This window comes from Squalius cephalus (genome assembly GCF_949319135.1).
Source record: "Squalius cephalus genome assembly, chromosome: 12".
Lineage (NCBI taxonomy): Eukaryota > Metazoa > Chordata > Actinopteri > Cypriniformes > Leuciscidae > Squalius > Squalius cephalus.
In genome coordinates, this window is record NC_137133.1 from 11,821,770 (window position 1) to 11,842,231 (window position 20,462).

The following is a 20,462-nucleotide window of genomic DNA, read 5'->3' on the forward strand; positions in this document are numbered from 1 at the left end:
ATGCTGTGAAGTGTAAACAGATTTATTAGCGTGGTGCCTGAGAGAACCACAGTACGCATGGTCGAGTCTCAGTGGCCAAGGGCAGGCAGTGGTCAGTTTAATTTGTCCTCTCAGAATAACCAAATGTTCTGTTTTTAGATTTAAAATGAACTTCTCCCTCTGTTCTTTCAGATAAAAAAAGAATATGGAAATAATGTGGTGCCGGCTTTTCCACCAAAGAAGATCTTCACTCTCACACCGGCTGAGGTCGATCAGAGGAGAGAACAGCTAGAGAAGTACATGCAAGCTGGTAAGAAAAACATCCCTTTATCCGAAAAGTTCACAACCAAAATTATCTTTGTGACTTGTGGTCCATTTGTTTTATCTTTGAGCTCATCTAAATGCTAGTGTACTCCTAAAATGTATTAAATTAATTTAACAGATTTACACTACCGTTCACTAGTTTAGGTTTAGTGAGATTTTTTTTTTTTTTTATCTTCTGCTCACCAAGGCTGCATTTATTTGATCAAAAGTACATTTAAAACGGTAATATTTTTTTAAATTGCAAATGTTAAAGGGATTGTTCAGGAGTCATTTCAACCTAGGGTCCTTTGCACCATGACCTCGAGTCAAACACCCCCCCCAGAAGCTTTTTTTTCCCTTGGTCGAATATTATTAAAGTTAGAGCTTATTTAGAGATATCAGCCGAATGGCTTAGTGCAGGCGCTAATGGATCCAAGGTTGTATCTCGTAAATTACCCCACTAATAATGCCCGGTATGGTACCAAACTTCTACAGTAGTACAAATAGGTTCTGTACTAATAAAACGAGGCATTGGAAAGTTTGTAAGTAGGCTACATCAGGAGTTTATATAAATAACACTTGCCTAATGGCTTATTCTACAGCAAACCCGGACGTCGAGGTCACTTCCGTGATTTGGGAAATTCGGCTGATATCTCTAAATAAGCTCTAACTTGAATAATGTTCGACCAAGGGAAAAAAAAGCTTCTGGGGGGGGGGGTTGAAATTACTCCGAACCATTGCTTTAAAAAACAGTTTTTTTGTGGAAAACGTTTTACATTTTAAGGATTCGTTGATAAGTAAAAAGTTCAAAAGAAAAGCTCAAACTGCATTTATTAAATCTTTTGAAACATTATACATTTCTTTTACAGTCACTTTTGATCATTTTAATGCGCCCTTGTTGAATAAAAGCATTACTTCTTTCAAAGAAAACAAAACAAAACTTTTTAACAGTAGTATAGGCATTTAAAATCGACAGCAAAAATGTTGATGACTCATCCTGCACTGCACAGATTTTTGTCCAATCGAATGCTCAATATAATGCGACTGCAAGTTGCAAGCCATGACTCATGGCTGTGATTTAAGCCTGTTGGCTATAAAAAAAAAAAACACACCCAAACTTCCTGTTTCAACTGGAAATGTGTCAACACAGTATAGAAATCTGGTTTGTCAGCCTTAATCCTTCATATGGGGTTTTATGACATTAATGCTCTTCCTGAAGAGGATGGAGCTTGTTAATATTCTACATTGTCATTCCTGAAAACATCAGGTACACTACATGAAAGAGAGCTACCGATATTGTACAGCGTTAAGAATTTTGCCATGCATGTCATTTAACAGGTTATGGGTGAGGTTTTCTGAACACAAAAGGAAATCAGCAGTGCTGGCAGCACCAAGAGCCGTTAGCTCTAATCCATTCCAGCACTGGCACTATCCATCGAACAAGCTAAGCCTTGTTGAGCTTATTTGCTCACAGTCTGGAGCTGGTCTTGGCTGGGGCTCCCCTCAGTTACATCACTGAGAAACATGGTTATGGAAAATTAACCGACACAAACACACAAGCTGTTCAGAGTGAATATTTCGTTAGTTTGTGCAAATGTTTTGCGGTCGTTTGCTCGTGTGCTATATTGGAAGTAAAAGTAAACAGTATAGTTTATGTTGGTCAGTTTTACTCCAGCATCTTTGTTTCCCACAAAACTAAGGTTATTATCAGTCAGGGAGCCATGGTGGTATGTTCAAAGAAAAAGTCTGCGTTGTATTTCAGATTAGTTTGAGTTAATGTGATTTTTGATGAATTAATTTTGAAACATTGAGTTTTATGTTATAGTTCAATTGAGACGAAACACAAGATTAAGAAAGTTGGTTTAAAATATTACCTCAAGGAGGTACACAAAAATATTCTGACAATCTTTCTACAAACGTTTCCATACGAAATTTGTACCTTGAACTTTTTAAAGGACAGACCAACCACTTATCTAATACTTTGATTAAAACACTGGCCTTGTGCTCAAGGGGCACTGATGTGTTTGATTTGTTTAAGTGAATTGGTTGGGAGGTTTGATTTGATGAGCTTGTTAAAACAAATTGATGATTTGAGTCATTGTTGAAGCCCTTGCACTGCTTTTTATGGGTACTTTTTTATAGTGAGATACAGTACCGTTCAAAAGTTTGGGGTTGGTAAATTGTTTAAAAATTTTCAAAGAATTCTCTTATGCTCACCGAGGCTGAATTTTCAGCATCATTACTCCAGTCTTCAGTGTCACATGATCCTTCAGAAATCAGTATTATGCAAGCTGGTGCTCAAGAAACATTTAATATTATTATCAATGTTGAAAACAATTGCTGCTTATTGTGCTTAATTATTTTGTGGAAACTGAGATCCTGTTGAATTGATCCACATGATTCTTTGATTAATAGAAAGTTCAAAAGAACAGCAATTATAAATACATTGAAATAGATATCTATAATAGATATCTAAATTAACAATGTAAAAGCCTTTACTGTCACTTTTGAGCAATTTAATGCATCCTTGCTGAATTAATGGAGTAGTATAAATGTTTAGTTTATTCATTTTGTATTGTATACATTTATAGCATGCTATTCTGATATGAGAGTATAATAGTAAAAGTAGATTCCGTTTATTTAACTACATTTTTATATTAGCTTTAAACCTTTAATGATGAGCTTTTCTCCCTGCAGTGCGTCAGGACCACATTCTGGGATCCAGCGAGGTGTTCAACAGCTTTTTGAGAAAAGCTCAACAGGTAGATTTTCTATATTATTTTTGTTTATTGAAAGTGTTTATTTATTATAATTTGAAAATGTATTATGATACTTGTAAGTATAATAGTTTAACTGCTGTTATTAGAAATATTGTGAACATACATATGAAAACTTATTGTAAGTTTACAGATCTAGAACCTATAATGAATAAAATGATTATTGGTCATTGTCGCATGATTATCCACTTAAACATTTCAGAGGGGTTCATTCAAAATATAACTAAATTAGGTTTCCCTTTTCATGTTCAAACATGTTAAGGCCATTTTGCTATTAGTTTCTTTATTTGACTTTAGCTTAATTAACATTTGCATCATTTCTGATATGTCTTCAAAGTTTATGGTGTCTAAAAACAGAAGTGACATAGTTGCCTGTCATAAACCTTAAACCCAAAACGTAAAATTAATCCGTATGAATTGAGGGGTTTAGTCCAAATTGTATGAAGAGACTGGATTGCTTTAAATGATGAACAGATGGAAATCAGTATTTTATTTACATATAAACATTGATCAGCGAACATGAAATGAAGCTCAACCGAACCTGCTTGACGCGCGAGAACTAAGCTCATTGGTTCTTGCAGAAGCACAAACGTGCTGCGTAACACGAGAATGAACCTCATTGGTTCTTGTTGAAGCTCAAATGTGCTGCTTAACACGAGAATGAACCTCATTGGTTCTTGTTGAAGCACCAACGTGCTGCTTAACACGAGAATGAACCTCATTGGTTCTTGCTGAAGCTCAAACGTGCTGCTTAACACGAGAATGAACCTCATTGGTTCTTGCTGAAGCTCAAACGTGCTGCTTAACACGAGAATGAACCTCATTGGTTCTTGTTGAAGCTCAAACGTGCTGCTTAACACGAGAATGAACCTCATTGGTTCTTGCTGAAGCTCAAACGTGCTGCTTAACACGAGAATGAACCTCATTGGTTCTTGTTGAAGCTCAAACGTGCTGCGTAACACGAGAATGAACCTCATTGGTTCTTGCTGAAGCTCAAACGTGCTGCTTAACACGAGAATGAACCTCATTGGTTCTTGCTGAAGCTCAAACGTGGTGCTTAACACGAGAATGAACCTCATTGGTTCTTGCTGAAGCTCAAACGTGCTGCTTAACACGAGAATGAACCTCATTGGTTCTTGCTGAAGCTCAAACGTGCTGCTTAACACGAGAATGAACCTCATTGGTTCTTGTTGAAGCTCAAACGTGCTGCGTAACACGAGAATGAACCTCATTGGTTCTTTCTGAAGCTCAAACGTGCTGCTTAACACGATAATGAACCTCATTGGTTCTTGCTGAAGCTCAAACGTGCTGCTTAACAGGAGAATGAACCTCACTGGTTCACACGTCAAGCGAACATGCTTTATCTTCCGTTTACTACAACTGATGTGTGCGTTGATAAATGTTCTTATGTGAATAAAAGCCTAAATTAAATTTTCATCATATAAAGCGATTGAGTCTCTTTAGAAATTTTTGACTAAACCTCTCAATTCATATGGATTTGTTTTATGATCTCTTTATGAACTTTTTGAAGTGTCAAAGTGGTAGTTGCATTGCTGCCAATGGAGGGAAAGAAAGCTCTCAAATTTCATAAAAACAAATCTTAGTTTGTGTTTCGAAGATGAACAGAAGTGTTATGTGTTTGGAACGACATGAGGGTGAGTAAATAATGAAAGAATTTTCATTTTTGGGTGACCTATCTCTCTGATAATTTCCTCTACCGCTCCCATTAATGCTAAGAATTCAAAACTTTTAGAAAAAAAGCCTAGTCATCCAGTATAAGGTTTAAATATTGGTGGGTCTGATATATCGCATTTCCTCCTTAAGATATCATCATGTGTCCTGAATGAAGAACCGGTTGATTTTCCTCTCTGTTCACTTCCTTACATTCAAGTACCATTCTGTACTACATTTGTTGCCTGAATCACATAGGTTGCATTCATTCTTTGGGAATTTCATCCCCCAGGCCACATATATTTTTGGTAATTTTGCAGTCAGATCCCGTTCGTCCCCCAGCTGCCCATCATAGAGCAGTCTGCAGAAACAGAATAAGAGATTAGAATTGGCCTTGCGGTTTCATTTTTTCAAATCTCTGTAAAGATCAGCTGCTGCTCTGAGACCCTCTGCCACAGTGGGAGATGAAACATGCAGGAAGAGGGGTTAAAAAAAAAGATGAATTCGCAGACAGTGAAGGATAGAAGATAGAACAGTGAAAGAACAGTGTTTTTTTTATCCATAAAAACTGTGTGCTGTAGTCAGTACTGTAGTGTTTTGACCCTTGTGGCTTTGTGTTTAATTCAAATATCGTATTACCAAATCACCAGTCCTATCTAAGCTCTTATATCTTGTGATAAGCCTGAATCTTTACAGTAAATCACACCGAAATCAAAGCATTACATTTAATCTAAAATTAAAACACTCCCATGACATGTAAGTTGGAATACACAGGAAATGAAACTGCTCTGTGTGAAAGGGTGTGATAAATATTACCAGTACTGCATGTTCATCAAAACACTCTGAGATCAGCTGAACAGGAAACATCAGAAGTTGAATTAGAGTTCAGCACAAGGTATTTCCCCAAAACCTTTAAAGAGGTTCTTTACCACTGGCAAAATGGACTTTCAATAAAAGTTGGCTGTCTATACAATAGAAATGCAAATGCTTCTTGGTAAACTTTGTCATAATGGCGTCGACTTGTATTGTTCCCGGGTGCAAGAATTCAAAGAGTAAACATTTAGCAGAAATGAATTGCTTTCGGTTTCCAGTGAAGGATCCAGCGCATTGTAGGCTAAAGGCTGCAAAGAATCATAAATATGGAGAGAACACTGCCATGGACAATCTGAAAAACCTTTGAAAATGTTTGTAGTCAACATTTCAAACTGGATGACAATGAACGCAGTCTGTTAGGCCAAACAGAGGGGAAAAACTGAAAGAAACTGCTGTTCTGTCAGATCCACTGTAGTGCCGAATTCTGTGAACCACTTAATTCTGTGACCCTAGTAGGCTTAATACAGTGCAAACAGTCGGGTACAGGTAAGAAAGCTGTTGCCATGGAGTTCCATTTTTACCAATATGGTGTTTAAATAGTAGACATAATTCAGTACAATTTTCAGTGATAAACCTACCCTACCCAGGTAAAATGGAGGACGAGTAAACATTGTCCATTTACATATACTACCGATACAATACAAAGCGGATTGAAAATTGACGAATTTACACTTTAAAGAGGACCTATTATGTCCTTTTACGAAGTCTTGATTTTGTTTTGGGCGCTTCTAGAATGTTTTCATGCTTGAATGTTAAAAAACCACCTTATTTTTGACATATTTTACATTGTTGCAGCACCTCTCTTCCCAATCTGACAGTTCATGTCTCTTTGAAGCCCCTCCTTTCGAAAAGCGCAATGTGCTCTGATTGGTCGACTGGATCAGTGTGTTGTGATTGGTCAACCGATTCGAGTATGTTTTGGAAATCTCCTTTCCATAACCGCGTTAGGTCTGGGGTAAAAACAGCGTCCCTTGGACATGGGCGACAACACACTACTAATGCAACTCAACCAGGCCTTGTCCCCATTTTATTTGATTTTTTTGCATGCCTTGGGCGAGAATATTGTGACGCACATTCACAAGACTGCAATCGAGGTGTCTCAGGGAGTTCAGAAACAGTTCTTACTAATATAGAGAATAACTACCTTTGGAGTGGACTTTGTGCTTTTTAACTTTGCAGACCATTTTAATGCACAAACAGCAACATTACACAATAAAGTAAGTTGAGAATGTAAAAAACATTTTAAAGAGCATCACTGTTTCACTCTTCCACAGGAGACCCAGCAGATCCCCACTGAGGAGGTGCAGCTAGAAATCTACCTGTCCAATGGCCAGAAGGTCAAAGTCAACATCCTCACATCTGACCAGACCGAAGATGTTCTGGAGGTGAGAATGTTGTTTTGTAACTGTTTCCAAAGCACACATCTGCTTTGTTTTCAAAGCACATCCCACTGGATTTCGTCCTTCGCATATAAGCTTAATAAAGCCTGAACCTCGTCGACGGTCGATCGCTCATATTTTTTAAACAAAATTGTTGATTCCTATAGCAAATGACTCCTCTTACTGCATGCACTGCAACAGACTTTTAAAAATGGTGGTTGAAATAAAATGCTACGTGGAGTTAACCAATCAAAATGTCACGTGAACTCAACCAATCAGCATGTTCAGTGCCCAAGTCCCACCCCGAAAGTTCCTTAACTTTGAAAAAGTACTACCTCGCGAGCAGGGACTTTCTAAGGGGGAAATTTATACCTGAAACTTAATTTAGACCCTGGTGTCTGCGGTTGAAACACACCGAGTACCACCCCAAAGTCCCTAGTTCCTGGGGAAATGCGGCTTAACATAAATATCCTGTACACTCATGTTCATTCATGTCTTGTTACAATAATAAACTCATATGGTCACATATATAAAAACAGAACATAGACTCTTTTCTGATTTAATAAGTAAAGGATTTATATTTGTTAGGACTTTCAAAGTGAACAATTAAATTTGTTTATCGCTCAACAATAGTTATAGTCTTATGATACAAACCAAACTAACAATGTTCAATAATCTTCAGTTTCCTGTATATTTTCATCTAAATTAATTAGCTGGCAACTATTATTGTGTATTTCTTTGTAAAAAATTTGCAACCTTTTTAATGAAAAAATGTAATTTATATGTGTGAAAAATGTGATGATAAAAATATTTCAAATAATTTCAAAATACATAAATAATTATTTCAAACAATGTGTAAATGATACATTTAAATAAGATTACAAATACAACATTTTAAATTTGGGGCATAAGTTGTTTTATTATTCACTTATTGCAGATTTACATTTTTTCAAATGAGATCAGAAAAGAGCACCAAAATCTGCCTCTGTCCATTGTCTTTATACACATCTCTGTTCAAAAATATGGGGTTGGTAAGAAATTAATACTTTTATTAAGCATTATGCATTAAATGAATCAAAAGTGATAGTAAAGACATTTATGTATTGTTACAGAACATTTCTGTTTCAAATAAATTTCAGCAAGAAATGTTTGAGCACCAAATCATCATATTAGATTTCTGAAAACAGCTATTTTAATTTGTAATAATTTTTCACATTACAATTTTTTTACTGTAATTTTAATCAAATAAATGCAGCCTTGGTGAGCATAAGAGACTTTTACCTTAATACATTTGGCAGACACATCCAAAGCAAGTGACTCATTACATTCAAGGTACACATTTTTTGATCAGTTCAGCATTCCCTGGGAATTGTATCCATGACCTTAGCGTTGCTAGCACTATACTGTACTGTTTAAGCTACAGAAATGTTTCTTTCAAAACATTAAGAAAAAAAATCTTGCTGACCCTTTTGGTAGCATATGTATACACATATAGTCCACTGTAAGTGTAATCAACACAGACTAAACCCAGTAATTAATCACAATTTAAATTAATTGACAGTTCTTCTAAAGTCTTTGTTGTTCATTTTTAATGCAATTGAATATAAATAATATTGTGCTATACAAGTCTTAGTGTGTACAGTAAAAGAACATCTTGTGTTTTTTCACTGGTTCTTCACTTAGACCTGCTCTCCAATCAGTGTAACACATATTACAGCTTAAGCCTTAACGGCTTTAAGAAGCTCTTTGTGGATCATAGCTTTCCCACGTGCACCACACAGAGCCATAGCAGATCCAAGCTCTCATTAAAATGCCCCCTGCACCCATATGCAGCACGCACTGCTCTCCGCTGTGCTATTCAACCACAGTGATGGCCCAAAGTGCACTTTAGCACCTGATGGAAGTGAGAAAGTCAAGTGTTGTGCATAAAACACGGCCTAAATGTAGTGAAGAGTAACTTGATCATGGGACCTCCTTGGGTGTAATGTTTAACACTTGAGCGCACAACACTCCTGTAAAAGAAAACACTTCGGAAAGTTTTGACACGAGAAAATCTTTTATGTTTAAAAAAATGCCATATCATTTAATACGGAATTATAAAATAGAATATGAATCCTACAGTTATAAAAAACAAAACACTTTGGTAACACAGCAAGGGCATTCACTTGTCTATTCTAAATTCACATACACACATCATTTATCAAAATTGTTTTGTCTATAAATACATATGCATGTCTTGTGAATAGGTTTAGTCTCTTCTCTTGTGGGTAATAATAAGCGCTGTCTAGATTAATGATGCTTTAATATCCTCATCAGGCTGTGGCCTCAAAGCTTGACCTTCCTGATGAGCTGGTGGGATATTTCAGCCTCTTCCTGGTTCAGGAGAGGGGGGATGGGGGCTGCACGTGTGAGTATACTATTTGACCTATTTAATTCAGAACTTTTGTACAGAAATTTGCCGTCACAAGATTTGGCCTGCTGGCTTCAGCTGGAAAGTGCTTTGGCTGTTATTAAATGGTATCTGAAAGTCAACATACTTCCTCTGGACTGGATCTAAATGCAGTCCTTGCAGCTCAAAAGAGGGTCTGTGTTCTGTTGAGATGGCCGCCCACTCTTTTCAAAAGTAAACTGAGGTCAAGTAGATGAAACTTCGGTCAAGCTGTTGTTGGCATGGTACACGCAGCTCTGCTGTAGGCCTGTAATGCATGTTAGGCAAACATTGTTATTTTTATTTCTTGTACTTTTTTTTATGTGTAACCCGTCTTGTATTGTTTTAGCTCCAAATATCAATATGCCAATAATGTAACAACACATTATATATAATATATATAATATCTAATATATATAATATAAATGTATATAATTTAGTTATTTTTTTTATATATACACACATCACATTGTTGTTTTAGGAACCCAATCATTTTCAGTAATTATTATATATTACATCTCCCGGTTTCACAGACAAGGCTTAAAATAGTCCTAGACTAAAATGCATGTTTAAGCCGTTTTAAATGAAAGCAACTTGCACTAACATATCTTAAAATATGTCATTGCCACTGTTTTGTCTCAAGATGCACACCAGTACTGTTTTTATCTAAGGCATTTTGATAAAAGCTACTTAAATGTCCTAATTGAACTAAGGCCTAATCCTGGCTTAATCTAAGCCCTGTCTGTGAAACCAGGTCTATAAAATATTATATTAATATTATTATTATTATTATTATTATTATTATTATTATTATTATTAGTGTTGTTGTTGTTACCTCTAATTAAAAAAAAAATACTATTGTAATAATACAGTTGTACTGTATAGCACTATTGTCTTCATGTCTATTTGTGAAAACGGTGACGTCATGCGCATGCATATTGCGTGTTTAATCTATAGGCGTAGTGTTTCTTTTCAGTGACTGGCCTGGCATGCAAAAATACAGCATTTTTAACATCGTTTTGACAACATACCCCAAACGTACACAAGTCTGTGTTTAATTTGCAACAGGTTTATATATGCTTCTTGTTACAAGTCTGGTAAAAATGCTGAAAACGTATGTCCACAAAAATGTTGGAAATCATGCAAATGTGAAAACTAAATGAGCTTGGTGAAAATAAAATTATCCTGAAGTTCCCATAGGATCCCGCAAATGAGAAACCCTGTTCTAAGCAATAAGACGTTGATTTTCACCTTGCCCACAATCAAACAGACAAACAAAGTCCCATAGGGGCCAATAAGCAACTACCCAGAACACCTCAGCAACTGCATAGCAACGTACTGAAATCACTCTGAAGGACTAAGAAACTGCATAGTAACACCCTAGCAATGTGATGATGAGTCTTGCACAGAAAAGCTAATGTAAAGAAATATTTAAAGAAATGTTACATGCTAACCAGTAATCATTATTTTCTTTGTAAGCATTCAAACATGATGCCTTTATCAGCTATGTGGTAAAACAACACATTACATACTCTGAGAGGGGAAAAATACTGTATATAGTTGCCTAGAGGTTGAAAGACAACATGAAACATTGCTTCAATAGAATTTTCCTCGTTAGTTTGTTATAAACAATGTTTGTTGAGACTTTATTGGCAGCAGTAAATGCAACAGCAGCAGTATTCAAATTGGTTGTCACTGTATTGATTGATTGTGTATGGCCTGAAATGCCCTGTGCAGAGAAATATTACTTGCTCCATCTGAAATTAAACCAATTATACACTCACTGCGAGGAATTGTGTTTGCTCAGAATATTTTATAATATTCTGGCTTTAAGCGCCTTTTCGAATGACCAAGAGTGTATCTATCATTTTTCTATGAACACCCCCCAGAGACAAAATAAATGAATTTCCCGAGTCCAGAATCTTTCATTTCTTGTGCAATACGTATCAGTTCAGTGCGCAGGGCAAATTAATTTGTAAAGAACAGGCTATTTTTTCCTCGATTGTTCCCTTTCCAATTCTGCCGTCATAGTGTTACAGAACTGAAAATTGTTCAAAGAATGAATCCCTTGGAGGGCAGTAGAGTTATTGGAAATGGAATTGTTATTTTTCTTTAGACTTCACAGACTCGGTCCAGTTCGGGCATCTCTTCTCTGATTTAATGCAGATGTCTGGCAGCCGCTCTCCTTGTCTGCATGTAACATTGTCGTTTTGTTTGTGGAACTTTCCATGTCTACGTTTTTATATGAGCTGTCATTGTTGAACTACTTTTAGCAGAGAATCCTCACGCATCCCTGAGGAATGACATGTTATGTGCCTCCCACTCGGTTGCCAGATCCTCACCTGAAATTATCTTAATTCTGCCAGATAGGATGGAAAACAGTCCCCATAAGAATCCTTCCCAAAGATTATTTTTGGCATCCTGCCCATTCTTGGCAGAAATATGCATTGAGAAAAATAAAGGCCTGCAAACAGAACCTGATTTTCTATTGACTGATGGTGGAGCCAAGAAAAAAGAAATAAGTGCCAAAGAATGTCTGTGCTAAAAACAGAAAAACAATTATTATTATTATTATTATAAATACTGGAAATAATCCTGAATATAATTATAAATAAATACTGTAGTAGTAATAATAGTAATATTATAATGACAGTTTATAACGATAATAATGTTATTAAAATATTTCTTTTACAACATTTGAGATCTTTGCAGTGACACTATATGCAATAATCATACAAAGCAATTAGAAGCGTGGTGATGTAGTGCATATGTATTTATTAAGATATTCCCATCACATAATACCGTTCTTGTCTTAACATGCTGTCTAATGTCAGACCACTGAAAGGGTAAGCCAAAGAGTAGAATGAACTGTTGTGATGGCATGCACTATGCTATAGATCTAACTGTCGTCTCTTCTTCTTTTCACACTCCTGTTTTTAATGTTTCTAAAAGCTCAGTTCCCATTTCAGTTCAATCCCTGGCTTCCATTTCTCTCTCTTTCCCAACTCTAGAGAAAACGTCTTTTTCTAACAGCTGCAGTATTTATTCCCTCCCTCCCTCCCTCCCTCTGTTCCTCCTCTCTTGCACAAAGTGATAAACATGTTATTGTGCCCTCTACGGCTTTAGCCAGATGGATTCTCCCCCATCTCACTTTGTTTGTTGTCATTGTTATTACTCTCCAAATGTCCTTGAGTCTGAAGGCACTCAAACATTTCATCTGGTCTCTCATTCCCTCCATCCAAACCTCTCCGACCTCCCACGGTGTCCCAGACGTGAGAAAACTGCAAGAATTTGAGCTGCCCTACGTGTCCATCACCAGCCTGCATAGTCCCGACTACCGTATTGTCCTCCGTAAAAGGTACAAAACTCATTTTGGAAGAGATTTTTGAGCATTATGTCCAGAGTATGTATAACAAGAATATTTATGTTGCTCAGGGATGAAGTGATTTGGTGTTCTTAAAATACTTCTATAACAAAAACAGCCCGTTTAAAGGGATAGTTCACCCACAAATTATTTACTCACCCTAAACCTGTATGACTTTGTAACTATGTTATTTTGAAGAACATGTGAGTGTTTTACGCTTCAAAAAGGATGTAAAAGCACCATAAACATGTCATTTCAAGTCTACGGAAGCCATATGATAGCCGTACTTTGAAGAACCAACCATTCGGATCAGTTTGATGAACTGAATCATCTGATTTATTTCAATTAATAATGACTTAAATTTTATTTTCCTCACACAAAGTTATCAGATATGTTGTAATATCCCAGAAGTCACATGGACCATGTTCTAGATACTTTTATGGTGTGTTTTTTGTCATTTTTGAGCTTGACCACTAACTACTACTTATTCGGTTTTATTAAATGGATAATAATAATAATGTCCAAGATATTTATAAAAAAATAAATCACCTTTTATGTTCTACAGAATAAAGTCATACAGGTTTGGTATAACATGAGGTTGAGTAAATGATGACAGAACGTCATGCACGCTTCCTAAAGTACAACTTTAAGTCCTCTCAAAGGGCTATTCAACACATGAATATTTGCTTTAGGAAGAGGTACCCCACAAGGGCTCCATCTTCACCATGTTTTATATCCTAGAGAGGCACTTTTTTGCCTTCCTGTTGTAAAGCTGGGTATTATAGTTACCACAGCCAACTGCTCGTGTGGTTCTGTGCAGCAGTCGTTTTCGTATTTCCCACTTTAGACTTTTTGGACTTGAGGACAGCTTGATTTAGACATCTCTTTTGTAACTCAAATGTCTTTTATAATAACTCTGAACTACTGCGCTTCACACAATCTCTGAAGTAGTTTAAAGCAATTCAAACTTCATTATTTATTCACAGGAAAGTGCCAATCTGCTCACAGCTTATAAATTTTGATGTTGCTAGTGGTTTATGAACAGCAGTATATTCATCAAATGCCCTTTGGAGTGCACGGTTTATGTAATGCCATAATTTGAGAGAATCAAGGGAGATTATTTATGTAAAACCACTAGCATGCGCATAGAAAACACCATGTGTTTCACCATGTGCAGTGGGAAGCAGGTGTGAAGGTGTTATGTGAACATAAATGTCCCATTTTAGCATATTAGCACAGCTTAGCAGGGATTATTTTGCTAAAATGGTTTGGATTCAAACATGATCTCACACCTCTTCATCATGTATGGTTGAAAAAGGTGCATTTCTTTTCAGTCCCCTCAGGAGAACCACAGGCCTCTTGACCTACTTTACAGGAGCTTACAGACAGCCTTCAGCCAGACCCCACCTGTTCACAACATCAGGAATGGGATATAGATCTGGCTGCTCTGATTGGCTGCTAACAGTGACTGGAGAGGCGTGTAAAACTATAAACTTAAACTTAAAATATATTTTAAATAGAGTAAATAAATGTAGCCTTTGTGAGGATAGGAGACATAGGAGTACATTTTTGAAAAGTTCCCATGCCTTCTTTTCTGCTTGCTGTCTGTCATGTATAGTTTAACCCTAGAATGCATGAACCAAAAGTCCTGCACGAATGCATAAAGGGGGTCAAAGTGACCCATACTGGAATTAATGTACTTTAAATGAAATAATATAATTAATTGATGATACATAAATAATATATCAAACATGTTTATTTTTCCAGTTTCCTTGAAAATATACATTATAAAGATGTAAAGTAGATGCAGTTGTACTTTTTCTTTATTTTCTTATTTAGATCTACTATAGAGTATATTCAAGTCTGAACCTTCACTCCCCACATTTCTCAAAGATCATGTGAAAATTATCTTTTCAGACAGAGACAGAACATTTCACATAAGATTTGCACCTTTCTAAGCATAACGTTTGCACCTTTCCTTTGTTTCTTGTAGCTTTTCTCTACTGCGTCTAAATTTGCATACTGTCTGAGTAGGTTCTACATTTGAGAACTTCATGACTGTTAAAAAAATGATGCATGTGTATAGTATGAATAAAGTATTATCAAGCATGAATGTGTGTAGAATGAATGCAGTCTGAATATACTACATCCGCTGCCATGTGAGCTATTGAGTGAGTGTTGTCATTTCCCTGCCATTTGCAACTCCTCTCCAATTTTCCATGGATATAGTGTCCATTGAATGTGAAACTCATAATCTTGGCAGAACTAGAAGGTTATCCGGGTACTTTTTTTTTTTTTTTTTATCCATAAAATTTCAAGAAAATAAATATTATTATTGACTTGAAATGTATCCAAAAAAACCGTGAGTCCAAATTCCATAGGAAATGAATACGGGTCGGTTTGACCCCCTTTATGCATTCTTGACCAAGAATCTGATCGGTCACATTCATGACCAAGAAATATGAAAATGACATTGATGAGGGTCAGAAACATGTTTTTTTTTGTTTTTTTCTTTTTTTTAGAGAGAATATATATAAATGCTCTCATTGATAAAATATTCCAAAAAATCACAGCATGTCCCTTTATGCATTCTAGGGTTAAGAAATGTTCAATCATCAACTGCTAAACGCTTTAAAATGCGATTTAACGGATATCCAGTCTTGGCTGCTATGGGAACAATATCTACTGTTATGCAAGATTGTATCTCTGTTCTCTTACAAACTCTGCTAAAAACGTATTTCTGCCCACAGCGTGATGAAAATAGTTTTTGACATATGGACGTTCAGGATGGCCACTGAGCTGAAGACTGCTTGTTTGCCAGATTATCATTTGCTTCTAGGCAAATGGAGAAATACACTGCAGCAGCATTTGTTCAATAGCATATAAGATACTATTTCCATATAGATTTAGGCAGATGCTTTGTTACAGGACAGAACTCTTCTTTTGTCTGTTTAACTTAATGAAATATTTAATTGAATGTTTTGTAGACAATTGGTAAGCTTTCTTCTTGTCAGATCCTCAGGCATGTGTACATAAAGGGTGTGGTTATGCAGTAAAATGCAGTGCACGTGATTTTAGTGCTTAATGGTTTTAGATGATACATCAGACAACGGATGTGATCAAAAGGTAATTTATAGTATGTCCCTGAAATAACTTACAAATCATTATTGTCTCCTGTCCTGTTCTTAGCTACTGGGACACAGCGTACGACAGTGATGTCATGGACGACCGTGTGGGACTCAACTTGTTATATGCTCAGGTAACAGTCACATATTTTAAAAGGCACTCGTGTGTTGTCCATCGCACAAAAAGTTGTCAATGTGCATAATGGTTCTGGAAAATAACATTGCTTGTGTTCTAAATTGGTCCTTTCTTTTTAGTTATTTACACTTTGTGGGATACATAAAAGGCTTAATTATAGTCTCTGCCAGTGTTGTTGCTTTCGTTATCGAAAATCGAAAAGTTAGTCAGAGTGTGAGAAACCGCTTTTTCCCCCTCTTCTTCCTCTCAGACGGTGTCTGACATAGAGCGGGGATGGATCCTTGTGAACAAAGAGCAGCACAGACAGCTGAAATCCCTACAGGAAAAGGGCTCAAAGAAGGAGGTACGGCTGAGCTCCACCACACACGTTATTTGATCTCCCTAGTGTCTATGAGCAAGAAATGGACTGCTTCTATAAAAGCTGAAGTCCATTCTCAGACCTGACTGTATAATGGTGAAGCTTTGTTAATCTAATCATTTGTGTTTGTTAATTTACCATCTGTGTGTCTAACTGTTTTCTCCCACAGTTCATCAGATTGGCTCAGACACTAAAGTACTACGGCTATATCAAGTTTGATCCCTGCATCACAGATTTTCCAGAGAAGGGCTGTCATGTTATAGTCGGTGCCGGCAACAATGAACTCAACTTTCACGTCAAACTGCCCAGCGAACAGATGAAAGAGGGAAGCTTCAAAGTCACGCGGATGAGATGCTGGCGGGTCACTTCATCTGTAAGTTTGATAGATAAGGGCTTTTACAATACAAAGTCTTAAGATGTAGTCGCATTGGCAAACTTGTCCATTGTCCATTGTGTAGCAATGTATGAAGCACAGCTCACACATAAGCCACTTTCAAACCAAGCAGCTTTTTTGTTGGTCAATCCAGCGCATTAGGGATGTTGCGGTGACGGATTTTTTCCACCGGTTAATCGACGTGTAAAAAAACCGGTAATCCCGGTGTCACTGGGGTTGCGTGTCGGGGATTTCGGGTGGCCGAAAATGCGGACGTGCACACGTCTCAATTTACTTTCACTTTAATTAGCGGCCTTTCAGTAGCATTTGTTTGAATTAATCATGGGTTAATTTATTTTATTCTTAATAAAAATACACAAAACAATAAGACACTCGCTTGTATTACACACATCTTTATTGCAAAATGAATAATAACTTAACACACCATGTAAAAACTAAACAAAAGCACTTACGAAACACCTTTAAAGTGCATTTATTAACAAAACGAACCACTGCACACATCGTGCAAGTATCAAACAAGAAATTATATATAAAAAAATCACTATTCGTTAAATAAAGTGCCTGCCTTTTTCAGCAAAAAAAAAACAAAAAACACCGCACAACCATCGAATATGAAACGAACGAACATCAAAAACTTCGTTAAATAAGGTAGCCTACCCGAATAATCACTGGACACTTAAGTGCAAAAAAAAAAAACGAATATAAAAATTAAACTCACGTTTGCATTTCTCTTTGAAACCAGATCTTCCGCCATCCTTTGCCAGTTAGCTCGCCTCACTCTCCTCAAATGATAAATGAAATCGGACACCTGCTGCTTTACTGCAGCGCTCGTTCCGCTTACGCTAAATTACGAAGGCACGTAATCACTAACTGAATTAAGTGCTTTATTACTATAGGCTAAAACTTCAACACGATGGGGACGGTGCCGGTGGTCAAGTGCTATGACCGGTAGGTGGGTTAAACACCGTGTATCACCGGTAACACCGACTATCGCAACAAGCCTACAGCGCATTGGCTTGTCCAAATTGAACACAAGCAAAATATGTGTGGAGAACTTTTTCGCCTTCATGCAGATTCCAGTTCAAATGATTGGATTTTGTAGAGTAAATATAACCGCACATTTATGCCGGATTACACGATATCAGGCCGATTTTGGCACAATCCGTTTGACGTAGGGTGTCGTGGAAATGACAATGCCCATCGGGACGCAAGAATCGATTGTTTTATCTTCTATAGTGTGTCATAGTGGACACCAATCGACAATGTGATGTTGTAGTATGTTGTATGATGTAAATAGTATGTTGTTGTCAACATTAGACATTTCAAATGTCTTTCAGAGGCTGAATTTGCAGAAATGCTTGTAATTTAGCAGTTCCAAAGTACCAGAGTCCTTTCCTAAAGTATATGAGTAGTTAAGAGAGGTTCTTGACCTTGTGAAGTCAAATAATGTCATGTTTTTTAAGGAAGAACTGCATTTTTAGAACTAATTAGACACTGTTTTAAATTAAATAGGCAAGTAGTATTTCATTTTATTTATCTAAAACTAGAAAACTAGAAAAATGATCTAAGTAGTACAGATCATTTGGAAAAATAAGGTTACATTTTTGCCTTTATTTTCCTGAACGATCTGTACTACTTTTTACAGTTAAGATGTAGGAACATTCCTTTTGCATCTCCAGACAACTCTTCTCCAAATTCTTTCTATGACTGTCCCTTCAGGCATGTCTGGTTGGTCTATTTCTGAAAATGGGAAGTTAAAACAACCAAAAAGCCACTTACAGAAGGAAAAGAGACTGTGCTCTGTCATCTACCAGACACTCATCCATCTATCCATTCGTATTTATTTCATGGGACTCCTGCCCTGCATTTACACTAAATTTATGCCTTTATGGTTTTCTGCAGCCATATTAGTATGCAAGAAATAGGAAACAAAATAAACATGATCTAAATCTTCATTCTAAAATGGATGAATGCACGTTCTGGTGTTTCATTAGCGAGAGGAAGTTGACTGTGCTCCACTCTTCTTCAGTGGTCTTGGCTTGATATTTGCCTTAGAATAGCAGAGTTGTGTTACTAATGAGCTCAGAATGGCCGCCCTCTGACGCCGAGGATGCTGGGACTGCACAGCCATGTCTTTCTAATGGGACTGAGAGAGTTTCCCATGTCTGTGTAAAGAAGTTGTTTGTTTTGTGTCATCTGAGACAATTCTAATGAGACACTTTTGTGTTTTGTGCTCGTGATACAATGTAATTATGAGGACGATGACATTTAGAGAAGAGCTAATGATGACTAATTGAGCTTTGAAGGTAATTGCAATGTAGAGGAGTTTAGAAATGGCCGCTGTAATTGCCTCGACACAACAATAATTACGATGATCGTATTTGTGATGACCCGGCTTGACTCTACAGCAGGTGCCTGTGGCGAACGGTACCGCAAACCCAAGCAGCTCCAGCAAATGTGATGTGAAACTAGAGCTGGCCTTCGAGTACTTGATGAGTAAAGACCGTCTGCAGTGGGTCACCATCACAAGTCCACAGGTCAGTCGCAGAATGTGTTGAAATGTAATACTATAATGTCTAAATAAATGAAAAATCAAATGCTAAAAATATATCATTATTTTAAACGCCACAGGTGATTACTGAGATTAGACCGCTGGACTAAGGGACTTTTTGTTTTTTTTGCCCCAGGCCATCATGATGAGTATCTGTCTGCAGTCTATGGTGGATGAGCTAATGGTGAAGAAATCTGGCGGAAGCATTAAAAAGGTCACTGGATCTATGTTTGTCTTCTAGTAAAGACCTGTCAAATATCTTTGGGAATATCTTTCAGTAGGTTGATGTGACTGTGTTTGTTTTATTTGAGTTTGTCATAATGAATTTGGACAATGATAAACCCTTTCAGGATAATAGGCTTAATGTGTGGTATATTTGAAACTGGATTTTCAATTAAATGAATGGGAATGTCAAAAGCAAATAGCTGCAACAACTGAAAAAAGCCCTTGAAAGTTGTTTCAGTGCAAAAACAACTCTTTTTTTTGTTGTTGTTGTTGTTTTCACTTTAATGAAATACTATGATTTTTTTTATTTATTCTGGAATAATGTGTTTCGATGAATTCTGCACAATAAGACCAGGAATGTGTTTTATGAAAATAAATGCGGTCATGTTTATTTGAAGAGCATTCTCTCTCTTTTTCTCTAAGTTTGTGATTGTGATGTGTTTCCAGCAGATGCAGAAGAAGCGACTGAACGGCACGTTCCAGCGGTCTGACAGTCAGCAAGCTGTGAAGTCTCCTCCGTTACTGGTGGGCATGGAGGTTTTTGCTAATGCAGAACATCTCTACTTTTGATATGGAAGATGTACCATTTGTTAATATGCGATTTTGCATGAATGTTTTTCAGGATTCCCCTGATCCCAGCCGTGAACAAGTAGTCAAACTCTCTGTGAGTTGTCTTTTTTATTTCCTTATAATCAATTTTCAATGTAAATATCTTCTAAACTGTTTCATACCAGTAAAACTTTACAATAAGGTTTCATTTGTTAACATTAATGTATTAACTAACATGAACTAACTATGAGCAATTTGTATAGTATTTATTAATCTTAGTTTACGTTAATAAAGGCATTAATGTTAGTTAATAAAAATACAGCTGTTCATTGTTTGTTCATGTTACTTCA

General features: G+C 36.7%; 1 protein-coding gene across 2 annotated transcripts in view; it reads left to right on the top strand.

Annotated features, from left to right (window-relative positions):
* Positions 1-20,462, top strand: part of snx17 (sorting nexin 17) — a 28,719-nt gene that overhangs the window by 6,404 nt on the left and 1,853 nt on the right. Inside the window, exons 3-14 of one of the 2 annotated variants that reach the window (XM_079888138.1) lie at positions 172-289; positions 2,980-3,044; positions 6,878-6,988; positions 9,299-9,389; positions 12,681-12,768; positions 15,964-16,033; positions 16,286-16,378; positions 16,563-16,766; positions 19,196-19,324; positions 19,475-19,552; positions 20,011-20,088; positions 20,186-20,227. In XM_079888138.1, the coding sequence (XP_079744264.1) occupies positions 172-289; positions 2,980-3,044; positions 6,878-6,988; positions 9,299-9,389; positions 12,681-12,768; positions 15,964-16,033; positions 16,286-16,378; positions 16,563-16,766; positions 19,196-19,324; positions 19,475-19,552; positions 20,011-20,088; positions 20,186-20,227 (1,167 nt within the window). The remainder of the gene's footprint in view (positions 1-171; positions 290-2,979; positions 3,045-6,877; positions 6,989-9,298; positions 9,390-12,680; positions 12,769-15,963; positions 16,034-16,285; positions 16,379-16,562; positions 16,767-19,195; positions 19,325-19,474; positions 19,553-20,010; positions 20,089-20,185; positions 20,228-20,462) is intronic. The other variant, XM_079888139.1, reaches the window with a different exon arrangement.